The sequence below is a fragment of the Mercenaria mercenaria genome, chromosome 5, assembly GCF_021730395.1.
Source record: "Mercenaria mercenaria strain notata chromosome 5, MADL_Memer_1, whole genome shotgun sequence".
NCBI classification, from domain to species: Eukaryota; Metazoa; Mollusca; class Bivalvia; order Venerida; family Veneridae; genus Mercenaria; species Mercenaria mercenaria.
In genome coordinates, this window is record NC_069365.1 from 84,470,199 (window position 1) to 84,492,800 (window position 22,602).

The following is a 22,602-nucleotide window of genomic DNA, read 5'->3' on the forward strand; positions in this document are numbered from 1 at the left end:
TAAGGGGAAGTGAGGAGATGACGGATACCAGGACGAAGAAATATAAAAGCTATCTCTGTCCCTTACTTAGATTAATCCTTATGCGAGGTTTGATAATGATAGGGCTGGAGTTAGTAATTAAGATATAGTGAAATTGAGAATTTTGCTGTAAACCTTTAAACAACTACCAGTTACCTCTAGGATACTTGACCCTAGACTTATATATGCCTGCTCTCTAAAGAAACCAACATTTAAATGAAGATTTGTGATATTAATTGCAGTAGTTAAGACTTAAACCCGACACGAAACTATTTTGCAGAAATCTACATTTTGCGAAAATTTTCATCAGAATTGTGAATTTCCCATAGACTTATATTATCAGAATTTGCGTTAGATCCACTTTTATTAGACTCGTCTGTGAAAGCAACACGCACACGATCCTATCTTTTTTATTTGCCGAATTTTCTAAGTATATTGTGACGATTTCAATCGAATCTACATAGAAGAATAATAACACGAACGTGCAGAACCACATTAATAGAGTATCATTTCAGCTTTTAAATGCATTTAATGAGGAAAGAGAATAAAAGCGTTAGCTGTTAAATATGAAGTAGGAAAGGAAGAATAAATTTTAAATAAGACAAAAATAGAAACAGATAAAATCTGCATAAATAGAACCTATAAGGAGATCTTGCAAACTTGTGACAACCAGCAAGATGTGGTCGTACTGTAAGTTGGATTCTTTTTGCGACACTTCAATCACGCAATATGTTAAACAAGATACACTTTTACGTTGCTAAGCATTCGCTCTCGCTATCATAGCCATCCGTCAGTCAAAAAGCACAGTAACAGTTGATAAAGTGCCATATTAATTCTGTCTTTAAGTCAAGAAAGTGAAGCATCTTGAATTAAAGATTAAAAATTAGAAAAAAAGAAGAAACAAAAAATGATAGCATTTGGTTCGAACAACCTTATCTACCTTCCTTTGCTTTCAAGTGATAAATACAAATTTTCTTTTAAATGTAAATTTACGTATTTGCGTCTTCTGCTATCACTTTTATGGCGCACTGTTTGTGTAAACGGCAATAAGATAATTATCTCATCCTGCTAAAACAAAGAAGATTTATAGCGACCGGAACATTTAAACATATCTTTCTATATCATGCTGGACACGACTGATTCTGCATAAAGTTGCGACCAGTGCAGATGTGCAGGCTGATCATGGTAAATACCCCTTTTAACATACAAATTGAAATATGAACAAACTCATTATAGAATTCTATCAGGGTAAGGGTAAAGATATATGAGTTGATTGTTAATTCTGTTCGTTGAAACATATAACAACATTTACTGACCGATATTACTGATTAACAAGACGGTAATAGCTACGTAAATGTCTCTCCGTCTCATTTAATATTTGGTTCAAAACTGAAGAACATATTTCATGCCTTTCCATCATAGTTTTAATAAGTTACAATATATACATGTATCATATTCATAGATTTACAAAGTTCATTCAATTGATAAATTTCAGTCTTATGGAAGTGGCGGTTTGTATCAATATCTTTTTAAGCATATATACAATGTACTTTAAACATAGATTTGATTTAGCAATGAAATATAACTAGGATGCTCTCCGGGATTGGGGCGCGATTGTTTGTTGGGTTTTTCGTAACACCGACACAATAATAGATCATATGGCGCCTTTCCAATTTTTGATAGTAGTTGCTCCCCCCCCCCCCCCCCCCCCCCCCCCCCCCCGGCGCTTTTTCAGACACAAACGGGCACCTGGATAGAACCAATAGAACCACTTAACTTCCGCAAACCAGCTGGATTGCTTCATGAAATGAAATAATTTTACACCACGATGAGGTTTCAAACACACGGAGGTTTGAATTCAGTGACCTTAAGAACTCGTTCATGGAGGCCCATCTGGGGAATGAAATGTTTAATTTCAATAAGCTTCAAATCATTTCGCCCTTATAAAGGTAGAACAATACCATGCTCAGTGCAAACAACTGGTTCAAAAGCATATGAGCTGGCTTACATGACTTGGGCAACCTGCGGTTTTACAACTTTTTTTATTTTCACAAACTAGGACCCACGACAAGCTGTATCGTGCCCTCGTTTATTGTGCGCAGACATCTAAAGGTAATTAGGTAAATATTCAGGGTTCGAGAAATAAGAGTTATTAACTGACAGTAATAAAGTTACTTGCATGATGTTATCTTCTTAAAATATTTTATTCCTTATTATTCGCCAACGATTTATTTAGTCTTGATAGAAAGCGTTAATTCGTACAATATTCAAACTAAGATATCCCCAAAATATTTATAATGTTGCATTAAGCACTACACTGCGCATGAAACAACAGGCCGAAAACTAGCGGTGTTCAAATTACGAAGGCGGTCTTGAATTCTGCAGCAGTATTGACTTGTTCTCTGTTGGATACTTTGACTAAAAAATGGAGGATGTATTGCTTCGGATTCATTTCAATCTATCAAACAATCACAGATACAAAACCTCGCAGAGGTTTTAACCCCGATCCTCTTAATTCGAGGCATTTTGTTATACCTACTAGATAAACTTGCTGTGTGAAGGGGAATACGTTTAAAAAAAATTGTCATTTTTCTTTTTGATGGCAAAATGACACAGACACACTTTATTTTGTCTATGTTATCAGTTTTTTTCCAGTCTTATTTTCAAATCAAAACTTCCATATTCGAAGACGCATACGCAGTTTTATTGCTTTAAATCGCGATCACTATGTGTATCTATATAAACTATTACAAGATAAAGCTGTAAGTACAAAGTACGTATAAAATATGTCAGAGCCATTCTAAAAATAATCACAATTGTGCTTGAAAATGGTAAAAAGTCTGCAATTCGCCCTTAGTTGAGAAATCAAAGCGGTGAACGCTGCAGATTGGTCTCCCCCTGGTATGGTCTCAAATAACTGAAAAATTGCACTCCCAAATTCTTTATTCGATAAATATTTGCGCCCAGCCAGAGTCTTTTCAGACTTTGAAATAGGAAACATTCACAAGAACTTAGATCTGGTAAATAAGCAGGATGATTGATTTGTACACGGTTTTCTTCTTTCAGAAACGTTTGAACGATTGCATTTTTGTGAGAGAAGCATTGTCATGGATCAACTGCAAACGGCAAATTTCGTTTAACAGCTGTCGGTGCTTTTTCTGTTTAAAACTTACTAATGGCTGACTTTCCTGACGGTGTTGGACATTGTACAAATTTTAAAATACACATTGAGTTAAAGAAGATGGATTAATAAACCTGTTTGACACTTTTAGTTCTTTTGGCAATTACTGGTGTACGGTCACCTTTTCGCAGCCACTGTCTTTTGTCAATGAGAGGCTGCGGCTCATAAAGTATATCCAGGTCTCATCTCCAGTGAGGAGCTGTGACATTGTGCGATCATCTAAATTTAAGAAATTCTTCAGCATTTCTTTAGCACATTTGACCCTATTTGCATTTTGCTTCTCGGTAAACATATGAGGCACCAATCGGGCACAAAGCTTTCTTAAACCCAAGTGAAATACATAACAATGTCAGAGTTATATGGATAAATAATAATAACAGCAATGTTTTTAATAGTTCGTGTTTAAACTTTAACTATTTAACTGAAAAGTCAGCTTGATACTGCTCCCTCTCCTAGAGAAATAAAGTAATTTTACGGCTGCAGTTCAGCGACGATTTTGTCTATATGCAGCAAAGTGCTTAAGTGCTTGGCCATAATGGACCCTAATGACGTCAATTGCAAACTAAACGTCAGGATCCCAGAATTTATTTTTTAAAAATTCTCCTAGTTTGTTGGGTGCCGCGTCTCGTCGGTTTTATGAGTACAGCAAAGTCAGTCATTTTTTAGTTATCAGGGACCATCTCAGCGGCAATTGCAAACAAGACAGGATCTTAAAAGTTTAGTTAGGTGGACGGATAGCTCAGTGGTTTGCACACTGGCCTTCCAATCCTGAGGTCGGGGGTTCGATCCCCGGCAGCTACTCGGGAATTTTCAGAAACGCTTTTCAGTGTTTCCCACCCAACTATAGGTGTACTGGTCGGGAACCCAGGCAATCCTTGCGTGTATCAGTGCTATACACTGGGCACGTTAAAGAACCAGGCTGTCTATTCGAAACGAGCTAGGCTAAGTTAGCCGGACAAGCCTGTATCTGATTTCTGATCTCTCTGTCGTGGGGGCTTTGTCTCACTCTGTCCCTCTGGTCAGATCGCTCTGTGTCTGTACTAGTAGAGGATGAATTATGCGCCCTGTGTGGCTGCATTTGAACTATGTAAAGCGCCTTTGAACGTGAAATTGATCATGAAAAGGGCGCTATAAAAATCTGGTATAATAATAATAATAATAATTAAAAACCGCTATATTTATGTACTCACTCTAAGTGAGATAAAACGACTTTTACGTGTGTCGGTTCGCAATAGTACTATGGGTATATATCGGGGAGCCTTCTTGCATCATTTAAAATGAAATTATAGGATCCTTAAATTTCATAAAACCGCTCTATTTTATTTTCAAATCGAAATACGTCGATATGTGGATGACATTCCTCGCCGGTTCTGTAGATATAGAGCATTCTGTGTTGGTGCTTGATGATCTGGGGCACTTAAGCGTCAGTTGCAAAAATGAAACATTTGGTCCGAAAATCTGTTCAAATACCCCTTTTAACGAATCCAGTGACACCCTTCGCCAGCAAAGTCTAAGTATTTGCTCGAACATCTGTCCAAAAGCCGCTATCTTTTGGTATAACGGCCTAGAGAAATATGTTGTTTTCTGTGGGTACAGTTACTCGCCATATAAATTATTTGGTAAATAAGAAAGTTCATTGATTTTTGTACATAATGGACAGGCCTCGTGTAAATTGCAAATAATAAATCAGGATCCTTCATTAGGTAAAAATCCGCTGTATTTCTCAAGTATTTTATATTCTTGTGGAATTGTATGTCGTTAAATTATGTTTAATCTATCTTGTCCCCAAATCGAATTAGATAATTAGTTTCAATCGAGTAAGATTCCTGAGCGGTATTAGAAACCAGGGAGAAAACCAAAAGCATTGGATCACCGGTTCAAATTGATAAGTCCGTGTTTATGTAGTATTGCGTGGCATTTGAGAAACAGATTTTGACGCATTATTTCATTTCGTTCCTCCAGGATCTCGCTTACGACCAATAATAAAACGTATAATGTTCGTGCCGGCGACACGAGTTTTAATGGTAAAAGAAAATTATAATGTTTCATAAAATAACAACATGTAATTTAAAAGAAACACGTACAGAATACTTACTGCTACCTATGACATCTTCGTTTGCAACTTTTTTTTTTCAATATTCAAACATAGCATTCATGTAAGATATCAGATTAGATCAGATTATAAATATAAGGGCGTTTCATTTGAATATCTGGTTAGTCCAAATTAAAAAGAAGATGATATCGTATTTTAGAGTATTATACTGTTCACTGAGGAAATATTTTCACCTTTTGCACAGTGGTCTGACTAAATTTGTATGTTTCAATTACGATTAAGTAGCTGTACTTTTAATTGTTTCACACTTCATCTGAGTCATTTTAACATGACCCTACTGTATTCCTTCTTCATGTATGTTTATGTTAATAAACTAATCAGGTTTATGCTCAATCTGGAAAATAGGTCCCATATTGCCCAAGAACATTTTATTTCATTCAATTGGTTACCCGTCTGTAAAAGGGTGGAACAAATAACATTGTGTCATGTTTTCAAAATTAAGAATGGTCAATCTCCTGTCTATATGAGTCAATACTTTGTGACCCAAGATTCTGTGCATTCATATAGAACAAGATCTAGTGATAGTGGGTCTTTTATGCTACCAAGGGTGAAAGGCTTTGGTTTGAAGTCTTTTTCCTTTTTAGGTTGTAAATTATGGAATATGCTTCCATCTCAAATAAGGAATCTGTCCAGCCTTGCTGTTTTCAAAAGTGCTGTTAAGGATCTTTTTTTTTTTTAATATTAGATTACACATGCAGAATTTTGTCCTATTGTGCCAAACTTTGTACCTAGTCTTTAATTAAGTGCAATTCTTAATTAAATATCTTAAGTCTTTTATAATTCTTTATGAAAATCATGTTTCATGCCTCTCTATGTCAGAACATCACTAACAGGGACCAAAATGGAAATAAGGGATGTCTTCCCTTTTTTTGTGTTATCCCTGATATTGATTTACTGATATGGTTCATTACATATGCATATTTTCATGAATTTCATTATTTTTTTCCTTACTGATAAATCTTAATATCATATCATGAATGTTGTCATTGTAGCCATGTTGTCAATATCGCAATAAACAAACAAACAAATGTTCTGTTTGTTTCGTCTGTGTTACTATCGCATTCGTTTGTGTAATTACATACATTTGCTTAGCACCTGTAAACAGTATCACGTAACAATGCTTCCCTTTGTTTAACCTGGATTTTTATTGGATAAAGGTGGTCACATGGTGACTCCTTATATTTCTGTGGAAGGTCGGGAGATTCGTCCTGTCGAGTTGGACTGAAACAAATTGGCGATTACCACTTCGATTCAAAATTACTTTCTTTAAAACAATGATATCACGTCGAGTCACAACTTAATGTTTATTTGGCCTAAACTTTAAAGGGAGAGTAATACGTTAAACGAGTGACCTCCTGATATAACCTTGACATTGCAATACTGCCGCCTGTGGAAACAACAACATGGCATTATCACGTTTCTCATTCTCGTAGAGGAACGGCGTTTAATTGTCTACGCCAAGAAGACTTTAAAGCCAAAATAATCTGCAGTTAAAGTATTAAAGGAATATATAGCCGAGATTGTTAAAAGTGCTGATTTTGAATAGTTTTCAGTTGAAGAACTGGACATCATACATGGACGATTTTGGATGAACATCGGATGTGTTGATGGGTCAGTTCATTAATTTTCGCCATTATCTTCGGGCGTTTTCGTTATTTTACGCTATATTTGTGTTCTGAAAATATCTACATTAACTTAACATAAATAACCTGTGCAGTTAATCAGTAGCGCAGTGGTAAGCTCTCCAATCTCTGCACACGTCTCCAAAAGTCGATCTCAGTTCAGACTGTTATTAATAATTCATTGTAATGAAATTTTATCGATATTGCTTTTATTTGTACATTAGTTTATGAAACATATTTCACGGTTTTGTAGTATTTATTTTATTATTTAATTTCTATCGTTTAATGACACCAGTTCTTGAATAAACGAACACCTGTCCAGTCCAGAAGATTTAAGTCGACATTTTGAATAACGGTTCACTGACATGTACGTAGAAGAATGTAGGGAGCATCCGAGGGGGGAAGGTCGCTGACTTCAAATCACTTGCTCCTCACCGATGTGGGCTCAAGCCCCAATCGGGGTGTTGAATCCTACATGTGAGGAAGCCATCCAGCTGTCCTACGGAAGGTCGGTGGTTCTACTCAGGTGCCCGCCCGTGATTAAATGATGTACGAAGGGGGCACATAGGGTCTTCCTCTACAATTAAAGCTTGAATCTCGTCATATGACCTATAATTGTGTCGATGCGTCGTTAAACCCAACAAAAACATCAAAACAACATGTGTATTTCTTCAGATAAATGAATAATAAATCGTGATAAGTTTGACAATTGTCCGCTTTTATAGTAAACAGTTGAAATAAAAAGTAATATGGTCCGACAGGGGCCTCGAACCCACAATCAAGAGATTGGTAACTGAACGCTTTGTCCGCACAGCTATATCTGTACATGCCGTTTGGCGATTTATATATTGTTTTGTCAATATTTATATCGCTATTTAGGTCTGGGCACAGATTTACGGAATATTTATGAGTGCCAGGTCAATACGTATAGACAATATCTACATTAAATTTGTATTGTGATTCGATTTCATTTGGTATAACCATGATTACATATGACATACTGCAAAAAACATGTTTACAAAAGTGAAAAAAAAGGTTGGTCACGAACTTTCTATGAAATCACTCCAGATAAAAAATAAATTACACAAGGATCGGGATTTTGCTCGCATTACTAATGTTTCAAATGAAGTTCTTACAGGAACAGCTGTCTTCGTAAACACTAGAAATAAATAGTTCGTATGAACTACAACAGTAGGTTTCAATATACAGATCAATAACAAAAATATTAATGACACAAAGACAAAGTTAGTATAGGCATTAAGTTGTACATTGTTGAAAAAGGTGTTTCAGTATATCAACTCTATTTTCCTTTTAACTCGAACATGTGAACAAAAAAATGTCTTGGTTATGATTGATTCAAATTGTAATACAATATATATCTTAATCGAGATATCAATGTACGTAAATCGTTTGTTGTCTACGTAAGAAAACATTTTATCAGGAATCAAAATCATTACAGGTATAGATGTGAAATCAAAGGAAGAGCTTGATGATGCCTCTGACACTATTGAAGGCAGCAGTGGTGAGAAAATTGGTCTAATAATTCGCAAGTCTGATTACAATTTTCATATTTGATTTATATATAGTGCTTATGTTTCTTTTCTGAAAACCTTTGGAGAACAATGAATCCATTTGCATGTAAGTAATTGAATTTTCAATTTAAGCGTGTTTTATTTACTTTAATTAGACATTATATTAAAGGAGATAAAAACAAATAACATTTTTTTCGAAAAATCGTTCCATTTTTGTAACCAAAGACACACTTTCCATTGCTCATTATCATTTGACTTTCTTTACCACTTTATTTAAACTTACAAATTAGGTTACACTCGATAGTAGAAGTAGCATTCTCAGAAGAAGAGTACCAAAGACATTTCTGGTAATGAATGTTTATCTTGATTTTATAAGTTATGTATATTTTACTATTTAAAACACACAGGGTAAGTGTTAATTTTGTGCTACTGAAATATCAGTGCACAGAAACATATTTTGACCGTCTAATAAGGTAATATTATTAATGCGTCATTAATGTGTTCTAAGGTCGTCATTGCACAATCAAATACTACATAGTTTATCAATGTTTATATAATCACACTAAATAATACCCATTTTTCCTTATAAATCATAAAAATGATAATAATACATCAGACGGTTTTTAGTATGAAATTTATGTCACACAGTTATTTTGGTATTTCAGAAGATGAACATCAGTACGAACTACTTGATTAGAAACATAGATACTAAACACATTCTCACTGACCAGAGAAAGAAGCAAACCTCCTTTGTTAAATATTTTATGACACAAGAAGTAGCAGTTTTAAACAGATAATCAACAATATTTTCATTTTGAAAGTAACAGTTTACTTGGTTTTCAGCTGATTCAGTATCAAAATATATAAAACATTTGTGTCTATTGTCTGAAATGTATGTTGCGAGTTTATATACTACGTCATTTAATAAAATTCGCTAATGAAAAAACAATAGAATATTTGAATGATTAATTATTTATGAGTCTAGTGCCATGTTTCTTTGATATTTCCTATGCAATCGCTGGTAGCATTTTTGACATATATGGCTCATGCGGGGTTCGTTGTACTCAGTATTCAAGACATATGTTTTGATGTGCTCAATGACGTCGGAGGTATGTTTTATGTGTTCGATGATATTAAAGATGTGTTGACTGTACTCAAAGGTTTCAGATATGTGTTTGATTTTCTCTTTGATTTCAGACAAATTTTGCTGTGCTTGATGATTTTCAGTCACGTTTTGCTCTGCTCGATATTCTCATAGATGTGTTCACTGTGTTCGATGATTTCAGATATGTGTGTGATGTGTTCAATGATTTAAGACATGTGTCTGATGTGCTTGATTATTTCAGATATGTATTGCTGTGTTCGATCATTTCAAATTTGTGTTTGCTATGTTCGATGATTTTAGAGACGTGTTTGATGTCCTCGATGATTTCAGAGATGCGTTTGCTGTGTTCGATACTTTCAGATATGTTTTTGTTGTGTTCGATGATTAAGAGGTGTGTTTGTTGTGTTCGATGATGTCAGAGATGCTTTTGTTGTGTTCAATGATTTCAGATATGTGTTTGATGCGTTCGATGATTTCAGATATGTGTTTTAGTGTTCGATGACTACAGAGATGTTTTTGTTGTGTTCGATAATTTTAGAGATGTGCTTGTTGTGTTCGATGATGTCAGATATGTGTTTAATGTGCTCGTTGATTTCAGAGACGTGCTTGTTGTGTTCGATGATTTCAGATATGTGGTTAATGCAATCGATGATTTCAGATATGTGTTTTAGTGTTCGATGATTTCAGAGATGTTTTGTTGTGTTCGATTATTTCAGAGATATGCTTGTTGTGTTCGATGATGTCTGATAAGTGTGATCATTTAAAACATCACGAATAAGACCATTGCTAAAAAAGCCAAGTCTTGACCAAAACACACTCAAGAATTACAGGCCTGTTTCCAATCTGCCATTCCTCTCAAAAATCCTTGAAAAAGTGGTAAACAGAAGAATTGAGGAACATTTGACGAACAATCAATTACATGAAATAAACCAGTCAGCATACAGAAAATTTCATTCAACTGAAACCGCATTGTTAAAAGTTCAGAACGACATTCTCGAATCCCTTGACAAAGGTGACGTCACAGTACTTGTGATGTTGGACCTGTCGGCTGCATTCGACACCATTGACCATAACACCCTTCTTCACAGACTCAAATTTAATTTTGGATTCGCAGATAAACCCCTTCAATGGGTGGCATCATATCTAACAGACCGCTACCAAACAGTATGCATCGATGGCAAACTCTCTGAACCAGTCCTTATGAAATTCAGTGTTCCTCAAGGATCTGTTCTAGGTCCAAAATTCTACACGATGTACACAAAGCCAATCGGGTCCATCTGTAGAAACCACGGTCTAAACCACCACTTTTATGCAGATGACTCCCAACTCTATCTATCGTTTAAACCAGTTGACCAAGCATCAAAGGCAGCCACAATCACACGAGTTGAACAATGCCTAAAAGAAATCATCTCATGGATGAATTCGAACATGCACATGGACCATCATGTTAATTCTGTGACTCGAACATGCTACGGCCAAATACGACACGTTGGTCATATTCGACCATATTTGACAACTGAAGCCACAAAAACCCTGATAAACTCGCTTGTGACCTCACGGTTAGATTACTGCAATGCTCTTTTGTACGACGTGCCAAAATCAACAACGAGCAAACTGCAAAATGTCCAAAACACAGCTGCACGTCTTATTACGAAAACAACCCGTTTTGAACATACAATGTATAACACCAATCCTTAAAGATCTTCATTGGCTTCAAATACAAGATAGAATCAAATACAAAATTCTCATTCAAACATTCAAGGCCTTGCATGGACAGTCGCCGGTGTATATGAGAGACTTACTAGAGGTGTACGTGCCAACTAGAAATCTGAGGTCAGCAAATGCAGCAACAACCCTTGTGCCACAAAAAAGTCGACTGGTTACCTACGGGGATAGAAGTTTCAGGGTTGCCACCGCAAAACTATGGAACTCTCTCCCTGACAATCTCAGAAAAGATTCATCACTTAATTCATTCAAAAGAGCTCTCAAAACACACCTTTTCAAAATTTTCTACTACACATAGATACCAACTGTGACTGTTTCTACTCATAATAAATATGCCATTGTTATTTTTGTAATACAGAACTACAGCAAGTCATTCGTCGCTGACGAAGATCTCTTAACTGTACAATTCATCATGTAATTAACTAAATTGACAATCCATCTTTTATTTCATCATGTCACATTTTAAGGGTTATGACGTTCTATATGTGTGTTTTTCGCAAGACTTAAGTTTCACTTGAAATGTGTGGTATTTCTATCTAAAACAGTACATGATGGCACCATTTACCGGGAGGTTGAACCACTATATGCAGCCCGTCTGGGCGTACCAGATGTTTAAAGCACTGGTATTGGCAATAGGGGTAAAACGACCTCAGGGGTGGGGGTTGCGGTCATGGCTGTTTGTTACAATAAGGCTGTAAATATTATCATTGTTCATTTATGATATTGTTGTAATAACTATTATTTTTATTACTATGTACAACGCCATTGAAAATATCATTATAAAAAAGACGTTTAATCAAATAGTTCAGTTTCAGTTTTGTGATTGCATATGTCATGTTTTGTTATTTTCCTACATATCTGCGATGTGTCACATGTTTAATTGTAAAGCGCCTTTGAACGTATATTACATATGAAAAGGGCGCTGAACAAATCTGGTATAATAATAATATGTTTTTGTTGTATTCGATGATTTCAGATATGCGTTTGATGTGTTCGATGATTTCAGATGTGTGTTTGATGTGCGCATTTGTTTCAGAGCTTGTTTTGCTGTGCTCGATAATTACAGATAAATGTTTGCTTTTCTCAATAATTTCAGAGATGTGTTTGCTACGCTCGATAATTCAGATATGTGTGTGATGTGTTCAATTATTTAAGACATGTGTTTGATGTGCGGGATTATTTCAGATATGTACTGATGTGTCCGATCATTTCAAATTTGTGTTTGCTGTGTTCGATGATTTCAGAGATGTGTTTGATGTCCTTGGTGATTTCAGAGATGTGTTTGCTGTGTTTGTTCGATGATTTCAGATATATGCTTCTTGTGTTCGATGATTTCAGAGTTGTGTTTCTTGTTTTCGATGATATCAGAGATGTATTTGTTGTGTTCGATTACTTCAGAAATGTTTTTGTTGGGTTCGATAATTTCGGAGATGTGCTTGTTGTGTTCAATGAGGTCAGATATGTTTTTGTTGCGTTCAATGACTTCAAATATGTGTTTGATGTGCTCGTTGATTTCAGAGATGTGCTCGTTGTGTTCAATGATTTCAGATATAAGTTTGGTGTGTTCGATGATTTCAGGTATGTGTTTTAGTTTCATTGATTTCAAAGCTGTTTTTGTTGTGTTTGATGATTTCAGAGATGTGTTTTTTGCGTTCGATGATTTAAGATATGTGTTCGATGTGTTCGATGATTTCAGATATGTGTTTGTTGTGTTCGATGATTTCAGATATGTGTTTGTTGTGTTCGATGATTTCAGATATGTGTTTAAGTGTTCGATGATTTCAGAGATGATTTTGTTGCGCTCGATGATTTCAGATATGTGTTTGATGTGTTCGATGATTTCAGATATGTGTTTTAGTGTTCGATGATTTCAGATATGTATTTGTTGCCTTCGATGATTTAAGATATGTGTTTGATGTGTTCGATGATTTCAGATATTTGTTTTAGTGTTCGATGATTTCAGAGATGTTTTTGTTTTGTTAGATGATTTTAGACATGTGCTTGTTGTGTTCGATAATGTCAGATATGTTTTTGTTTCGTTCGATGCTTTCAGATATGTGTTTGATGTGCTCGATGATTTTAGAGATGTGCTTGTTGTGTTCGATGATTTCAGATATGTGCTTGTTGTATTCGATGATTTCAGATATGTGTTTGCTGTGTTCGATGATTTCAGATATGTGTTTGATGTGCTCGCTGATTTCAGATATGTGCTTGTGTTCGATGATTTCAGATATGTGCATGTTGTATTCGAAGATTTCAGAGATGTGTTTGTTGTGTTCGATAATTTCAGATATGTGTTTGATGTGCACATTTATTTCAGAGCTTTGTTTGCTGTGCTCGATAATTTCAGATAAATTTTTGCTTTGCTCAATAATATCAGAGATGTCTTTACAGTGTTCGATAATTTCAGAGATGCGTGTTCTGAGCTCAATAGTTTCAGAGATGCATATCCTGTCCTCGATAAGTTCAGAGATGCGTATGCTGTGCTGGATAATTTCAGAGAATAGTTTGCCGTCTTCTGTTTACTGTGCTCAGTAATTTCAGAGATGTGCTTGCTGTGCTCGATATTTTCAGAGATACGTATCCTGTGTTCGATAATTTCAGAGATGTGTTTACTGTGCTCGATTATTTCTGATATGTGCTTTGCAGTGCTCGATAATTCAAGACATGTGTTTGCTGTTCTCGATAATTTCAGAGATGCCTCTGCTGTTCCCGATATTTTCAGAGATGTGTTAGCTGTGCTCAGTTATTTTAACAATGTGTTTAATGTGCTCAAATATTTCAGCGATGTGCTTGTTGTGCTCGATAATTTCAGACACGTGTTTGCTGTGCTCGATAATTCCAGACATGTGTTTGCTGTGCTCAATCATTTCAGCGATGTGCTTGCTGTGCTCGATAATTTAAGAGGTGTGTTTTGCTGTAATCAGTAATTTCAGACATGTATTTGTTGTGCTCGATAAGTTCACTTATGCGTATGTTGTGCTGGTCGATTTCAAAGAGAAGGTTGCTATGCTTAATGATTTCATTGATGCCTTATATGTGCTCAATGATTTCAGAGATGTATTTTACATTAGAACGCATAAATTATGTAATGAGAAGCAAGAAGAAATATTTAGAATCCAATTGAATCAAGGAAATAAATATTTCAAGGAATTGTATGACCCTTAAAGGAACGTAATTCCAGAAAAATTCAAACGCCTTTGAAATTTAAGAAAAAATGGTCTTATCTATTGTCTGTCGTACACGTACATAATAAACTTGTACCTAATACGTACGCTTGTTCATGATGACAGTTTTATATAACATTCACATTTTCACATAATGCGGTACATAATTGACTTATTTAACTGTTTTGCAGTCGTCTATGTTTTATTTTACTAAGTTAAACATAGTTACAAGCCAAAACTAAATTTCAACAATGTTTGGATTGTAAAACTGAAATATCACACATTTAAATAAAATGCGTTTACAACTATTATTTAAAAGTTATGTGAAGTAGAGTAGAAAGTGTTCGCTACACATCATTTATATTTAATATTTGTTTTGGAAAAAGAAACCTCAATGCTTTTAACGCTCTACACACATAGTACAAGGATTAATCAAAATCAAATATTTATTTTATATTTTTAAACTTTGGTTTATGCAAAGGACTCCTCTTCTTTGTTAAGGGAAAAGTCGCGGAAGCACGATTGTATATTTTAAGTAACTTGTTTTTATCCAGGTACTATAGAGTTAAGAGATACAACAGGATCAACAATAATACTTCTGTTATAGTATATATCTTTAAGATTTAAACTAAATAATTCTAATGATATATTCTCATGAATCTTCTTGTAAAGTAGATTTATGTTCAAATTCGTAGTTGTTCATCATAAATGTATGTCATAACATAATATGTATTTAGATTTAAATATACAGCTAAAAATAAAAGGCGTTGATGTAATATTCGATACGGCGGCCAATACAACACTCCATACGGAAACTCGGATTCGCGTAAATGTGTACACATCTAAAAAAAATTATCTAACAATCTGAATACGTACAACCCGCCAATTAAAATATCCGGTGTCTGTAAATATATCTTAAGTGTTGGATATACTTTCTCTTTTAAATAAAACTCGCACACATAAAACAGTTTTTTTTTTTTGAGATGGCTAGAAAGAGTCAAAATAGGAAATTAAGTTTTTATGGAGTTTTAACAATCTTTACAAGTTTCATCCCAGCGTCTTGTAAGTACTATCTCTTTCTCTTTATTAAGCAACGATAAGGTGGTATGTCTAGGTCAACAGCAGTGTTACCTAAACACAATAATTTCAAAGGTGAAAGGCAGTTCTTCATCTGCTGTTTAAAACATATTTAAATTAGTTAGTTTTGACGGTATGCAGGCAGTTGCTGAGCGGGTAGAACAAACATTGCTTAGAAAAGCACTCAGTGGGGATGGGTTTAAGGCAATTACACACGTTTACGGCCATATGCCATAATAGTATAATATCTAACAGACCATTTATAATGCAGATATATGTATTCTGAATACTACTTAACTCACGTTATCAACTGAAACCTGATCATGTTATGATAATGAACTGATCTGTTATTTAATAAAATCAATACCTTTTTGTTATTACCTTTTAAAATTATAGGGAACCTAGAATAGCTAGTAAAACAAGTTTGTAAATTCGAATTCGTCTAAGTCTTGAGATAGATGTTAACTTTCATCTGTGTAGTTTTATTTTGATTACGGATTCCTAATCCGATTATTTCTATTCTTGATATAGATAATGATACTTAATATCTTAGTGATCTTTGTCTTGTCAGTTTGTCTACAGTATTTTAAGACACTGATACGTGCTAAATCGTGCAGTGTCTATATTTTAGGAATAGTTTAATGCGTCTTTGGACTTTTAGTATCTATTGCCATGATGTAGACTATTTTCAAGATATTTAAATAAAATAGAAAAAGTGGAAACTTCCCAGGTCGCTCAGCACGACAAAAACGAAAATGTTGCAGTTTCGGTTTGATTGAGCCTGTTCACTGACGGTAGTGGAAATGCATGCTATCGTCTACGCCCTCTAGCCGCGGGTTGAGGAGAAATCAACATTTACACATGCTAGAAGTACCAAAATCAATTTAGAGACATCCGCAGATGTATTCAAACGGCGGTGAACATAGATCAAACATTTGTAAGACGTGTTGTGCAAACGTTACTACAACGTAAACGTCTAATTATAGATCCTTACGACTGCAAATATAATGAAATCAGTTATTAAACATGCTCTCTATAACATGTGTAATTCAAACGCTTACAATATCAAGGTATTATTTATGTATTCAGTTACTTCCTCTTTTCGACATAAAAATCAGCAGATAAAAGGTTTAAACAACATTCATAAATTTATAACATTTGTTTGTATAAACTATAAAATTTTGAAATAAAATACGAGTCTGATTTGCCTTTTATAATTGTGCCACCATTCCTAAAGATATTTGATTATGTTTGTATGTGGTTATAGATTTTTATAATCAAGCTGAAAAATTTAGGTATGTTTAAATTGCTGACTATTCTGTGCTTCAAAATTACGTTATGAAACATGTAAAGTTTTACTGTGTTTACTCTTAGTCAGTCTTACGGTACAGCCTTTATAAACAGCGTACACCGGTCATTTAAGTAATGTAGTTCCTTAATTGATATGACTTGATTTGAAGGTTATGATGTGTACTCAATGGATAATAACATTATATTGTGTCAGTTGTAACTCAGATTACGTTGCTCTCTAGTCCGATTAACGTTTTGCCGATACATAACGTGTTGATTTCCTATTTCCTGTTATCAAGAGATTCTGAATTTTCACACATCTAGATTTTATTCGCCTTACTGACATTAAGTAAAGCATTACAAGCAGTAATTGATATTATTGGCATGGTGTTATATTTAACTACTGTAGATCAAATATCTTCAAATCATATAATGCATTTTACAATAATCAGTGTGGCAAAATTGAGCTCGTTGTCTACTAAATAACATGTCCGCTCTGTTCAAATTATCAAGACTAAAATATTTCAAATAATGATTCCATTTTTGAGATTGATATTTATTCCCGGAATGAATATTTTGCGTATATATATATTCATGACATAGATTCACAAAATACTCAGTTAGTTAAATTAATGAAAGAAGTCTTGCCTAACTTAACATTTTTATCCAAAAAGACATTCGTCTTTTAGATTCCGCATAGCGCTATGTTTTTAAATACTTCATCACGCTCAAACATACTCGGAAGTATGTCTTGGATGAGAGTTCTAATTTCTGTGACACTTTTGACCATACTAGACATCAAATATAACCTAAATGTAGTTCTATAAATTTAGATGAAAAATTCTACAAATTGTAGAATTTAATTAAATTCTCTTTCATGGAAACATCAAAATATACTTAGAAAATGAAAAAGAAAGAGTCGTGTGCTACAAATGCAGGTGTTTTGCTACAGTGATTTGAAAATACCTCACACAATTTATCATAATAAGTGACTATGGGAAAATAAAGATTTCTAATAAAATGGCGAAATAAAACGCACAGATCCTGTGGTTGTTTTTGAAATATTTGCCATTGGTTAAAGAGATCCGCACATTGCAAGCTGATTCTAAGACATTACTTGGTATTATTTAATAGTCAAACATTTTAAGCTGATTTAAGAACATTACTTGGTATGATTTAACCTTGGTACTATTGAAAAAGCTGCTTTAAGAAGATTCGTTGGTATTGTTGAACATGTCAAACTTTTTTATCATACTTTATCATCACAAATATGCCGAAAAAAGTTCATTTAAAATTGATATAAAGTGAATGTTATGCTGTTATATTTTGAGATCCTTTTGATCATTTAGTACATTCAATATGTAGGTAAAGTAGGTGCGGAAGGGCGTGAGGGGTGCTGCAAATTGTATTACCTTCTATTAACAGACTCAGCCAAATAGACTCTACGGTCGATTAGCTCAATATTGTTCCATGCTTCGGAACGATCTTCTTATGCATCATTAAGAATCAATGTACCAATTAGGGATTGTGTTTTAAAGGATTAGGAAATGAGTCTAAAATCAAGGTATTTCGTGTGTATTTATGATTGGCATAAATCTACAAAAATGAACACTTAATCACTAAACAATGATGTGTATAGTTATTATAAAACATAAATAAATGTTTACAGATTTTCATTTAATTATTTCCCACCTATTTACCGAATACATAAAAGATGTGTACATTACATCAACAGGCTTCTGTGTGGTTTATGAGTATTACATGTAAGTTTCAGTTGTTTCTTTATCAATGTTCCACAAATGCTTTTATTTTGCCAGACATTGTGTATGGTTTACTATATTAGAAGGCAATTATGAAATTACTGATAAAGAACGACCAAATTGAATCGGATAAGTTACATGTACCAGAGATTGTCAGCAGAAAAACATTACAAAAGCAGGCAGGCAGGCAACATATGCAAATGGTGGTTGAACTATACCTAAAGCTATGAAAGTGATTTGAACCACAAAGGGTGAAATGTTCAAGCTGAAGAGGTAAAAATCACCACTAACACATTCGAACTACATTCCATTTGAATGGTTTGAATGAATGGGGAAATATTTTACGGCCACCAAAGGCCACAAACGAAATTACTGCGATTGTAAGATAGAAAAAGTGGAAATTCCACTGGTCGTCCAACACGACAAAAATGAAAATCTTCAGCCTCGATTTAACTGAAACCGTCTATCAGTGGCTGCATTTAAATTTTAATAAATATTCGGACCTATGAACGCATCCTTCTCTAGACGAAATTCCAAATAGGTTTGTAAAAGCTTGCATAAATATTCAAATTTAAGAACTAAATGTAACCTTCACAAGCAAAATGCTAAATCGCCCAGTGCATGGATGCGTAAATGTTAGGATTAAGAAACGCAACGACCCAATACGAAACTCCACAGTGTATGTGTATGTATAGATTGAGAAATATTCAGATATAAGGACGCAACCATCCAAAAACAAAACTACACATCATTAGACCAAAGAATGTGAATTACAAATAATCATTATTTTTTTATTCTTTATAGAAAATATATTTTAAGTACAAACTTTTCTTCATGTAAAAAAGTAAAGCATTTGTGAAATTCAGTCAATGACAGAATGACTTTCTGCAGTATTAAGTGTTTAAAATGCTAAAGAATTGCAGGATGGGGTTCTCCCTCTAATAGTCTTCCCCACCCTCCTACACCTGGTGTATAACTATACATACATAATACAGTTGGTTCATCCCTGAATGTATGTCACTATCGCGCCTGTTAGTTTTTTTAATAACGTAAGTGTAACAAAAAAAAACAAGAGCTGTCCGTAAGACAGCACGCTCGACTTTTCTCAGTGCTTGACTCTGAATTAGAGCTTTGCCAGTAAAAAAAAATCCAAGTTAAAAAGGGACATAATTCTGTCAAAATTCAAATCAGAGTTATTGGAATTGTGTCTCCTGGTGTAGACTTTGATAGAAAATAACTATTTTGAGTTTCAAGTCAAAAGCTTTAATAGTAACAGAGATATTTGACTTTATCAAAAATTTTAACAAAAAATTCTAAGTTAAAAAGGGGCATAATTCTGTCAAAATTCAAAACAGAGTTATGGGGATTGTTTCTCCTGGTGTAGACTTTGATGGTAAATAAGTATTTTAAGTTTCAAGTCAAAAGCTTTGATAGTAACAGAGATATTTGACTTTATCAAAAATTTTAACAAAAACTTCTAAGTTAAAAAGGGGCATAATTTGGTCAAAATTCAATCAGAGTTGTGGGAATTGTTTCTTCTGGTGTAGACTTTGATGGTAAATAAGTATTTTAACTTTCAAGTCAATAGCTCTAACAGTAACAGAGATATTTGACTTTATCAAAAACTTTAACCAAAAATTCTAAGTTAAAAAGGGGCATAATTCTGTCAAAATTCAATCAGAGTTATGGGGATTGTTTCTCCTGGTGTAGACTTTGATAGTAAATATCTATTTTAAGTTTCAAATCAATAGCTTTGATAGTAACAGAGATATTTGACTTTATCAAAAACTTTAGCCGACGCCGACGCCGGGGCGAGTGCAATAGCTCTACATTTTCTTCGAAAAGTCGAGCTAATAAAGAGAAAAATTATCTTTAGTTTACTCTGAAAACATAATTCTGGCTTTCATGTTCTGCAAAAGTATTCTGACTTTCATAAAAGGCAAAATAATTCTTGGCTCCAAGTAAATTCCCACCCAACTCCCGGCCAAACGTTCTATATTCCCTTTTACTCATTTATGTCATTCTTTGGAAACAATAAAAAGCTGTAAAAATTTCAAACAGATGGAATAACAGAATTACAAAATAAGTTTGTCTAAATATAGAGTCTTCTTTTGAGATTTTATATATGCTACGTTTTGCACCATGGATAGTTTATGCTAACCTATTTGAATGTATTTTGAAACTAGTTCATCAACATACATTAATCTTTCTTTATGATATTTACCTGCATGTGTGTATGAGAGAAGAGAAGTCATTTTAATGCTAACTGCCAGGCAAAGGGAGCTACTGGTACAATCTATCATGTCTTTGGTCAGCCAGCGATCCAACAACCTCCCGCAAGAAGTGGACGCTCTATCACTGTACTACCTATGTACCATTCATAATGCAGCAAAATGATTTGACAGTGTACAATTGTTTAAAATCGACATTCAATATTTTTATAATAGAAAGCAACTTATAAATTTTAACTTTGTGAACACAAGTGACTGTGTATAAACTTCAGTACACTACAAATATATCAGAATCAACTGTATAAAAATCTTCATTTGGACTTTCATATATCTGCTTTTATCAATGTTTTCAATACTTCCTATTTTATTGAGAAACCACACAGGCGTGCTCTAGCGCTATTTCAAGAGTATCAGTTACAGTGTCGTAGTCTTCATGAATAGCAATTATGGTTTTGGTTTTAGCAATATAAATATTTATTTAAGCATAAGCCAACTTCCTGATTAAAAAAAAAAAAAAAAAAAAAAAAAAAAACAATAACAGCGCATGACGCCTTAAAACTGAGTTGCTGAATTAAACATTAATTTTATGAAGTCATTTCATGTGAAACAAGGTTTAGTTTATTCTCAAAATCGGGGTTTTATATTGATAAATGGATCATTCCTAATTGGGTGAAATTATAAATGTTTATATAGTTTTGATTAAATCTGAATTTTCGAATTTATTTCTCAGAAATGACCCCAGTGTCACCTATTTTACAGTTGAACGTTACGCTTTCCTCTTTGAAAGTGTCTGACGAAACAGGCGGAGGACTCTATGATAGGTAGTTCTTAAATCCCACCGAAAATGAGCTATTATGATTTCTATTCTCTGGCCTGTTTCGTCGGGCCCTTAAGGGTGTTTCCCTTGTTGCTCTGTTTTCCTCAAAGGCATAGTGTACATGCGTTTTTGGTTCTAAAGGATTGTTTTGTTTAATTAATATTTATATTTTACAAAACATGCCTTACGTTGCCATAACGTGCAATAGGGATTTATACGGTGGCACAGAGTTGACATCCGCAACACTTTATTTTTGTTGTGGACACAACTTTGTAAATTGTGGCCACGACTTATTATATTGTAGCCACAACTTAGTAAATAGTGGCCACGAGTTATTATATTGTGGCCACAACTTAGTAAATTTACTAAGTTGTGGCCAAAATATACATAAAGTGTTGCAGATGTCACCTCAGTGCCACCGTAGATTTACCTGGCAGGGATAACCTTTACTTACACTGTCATATGGCTTTGGAACATGGTGGTGATGAGAGTGAGGATAAGCCGGTGTCGCGGTTTAGGGTATAGCACAGATTTAGCAAGTTTTATCACCTTTAGCAAGTTGTAAGACAATTTAATTCGTGGAAAAGATTAGTAACTGTGTTCTGCAAGTTTTTTTCAGAAGCACCATAAAATCCGGTAAAATGCGCCAAATCGGGCTTATTCAAATCAATATTTTTAAATTTCTAGAGCATGAAATAAAAATAAAATTAAATAAGTTTTAAAAGCTATCTTAGATGATATATTATGCAAACTTGTGTAAATATTGAACAAAGAATAAGCATATGGGCAAGGTTTGAAAAACATATATAAACCGTGGACCTGGTCACGACCGTGTGAGAATCACGCGATACCGGTTTCAGCTCCAAATTGGTGTTTTGGCCTTTGACCGTTGAAAGGCGTTGTCCCACTATGTTCCTTTATTTCTTGGTTTTGTCATGGTGTCTTTGCATTGTGTGTGTTGGTC

The 22,602-nt window shown here is 34.3% G+C and overlaps 1 protein-coding gene across 1 annotated transcript in view; it reads left to right on the plus strand.

The window, feature by feature from the left end:
- Window positions 1–9,563: 9,563 nt before the first annotated feature.
- The window catches only part of LOC123557803 (uncharacterized), a 60,151-nt gene continuing 47,112 nt past the window's right edge, over window positions 9,564–22,602 (plus strand). The window contains exons 1-5 of the mRNA XM_053544732.1: window positions 9,564–9,575; window positions 9,813–9,907; window positions 12,605–12,874; window positions 13,350–13,562; window positions 13,992–14,203. Of these exons, the coding sequence (XP_053400707.1) occupies window positions 9,564–9,575; window positions 9,813–9,907; window positions 12,605–12,874; window positions 13,350–13,562; window positions 13,992–14,203 (802 nt within the window). The remainder of the gene's footprint in view (window positions 9,576–9,812; window positions 9,908–12,604; window positions 12,875–13,349; window positions 13,563–13,991; window positions 14,204–22,602) is intronic.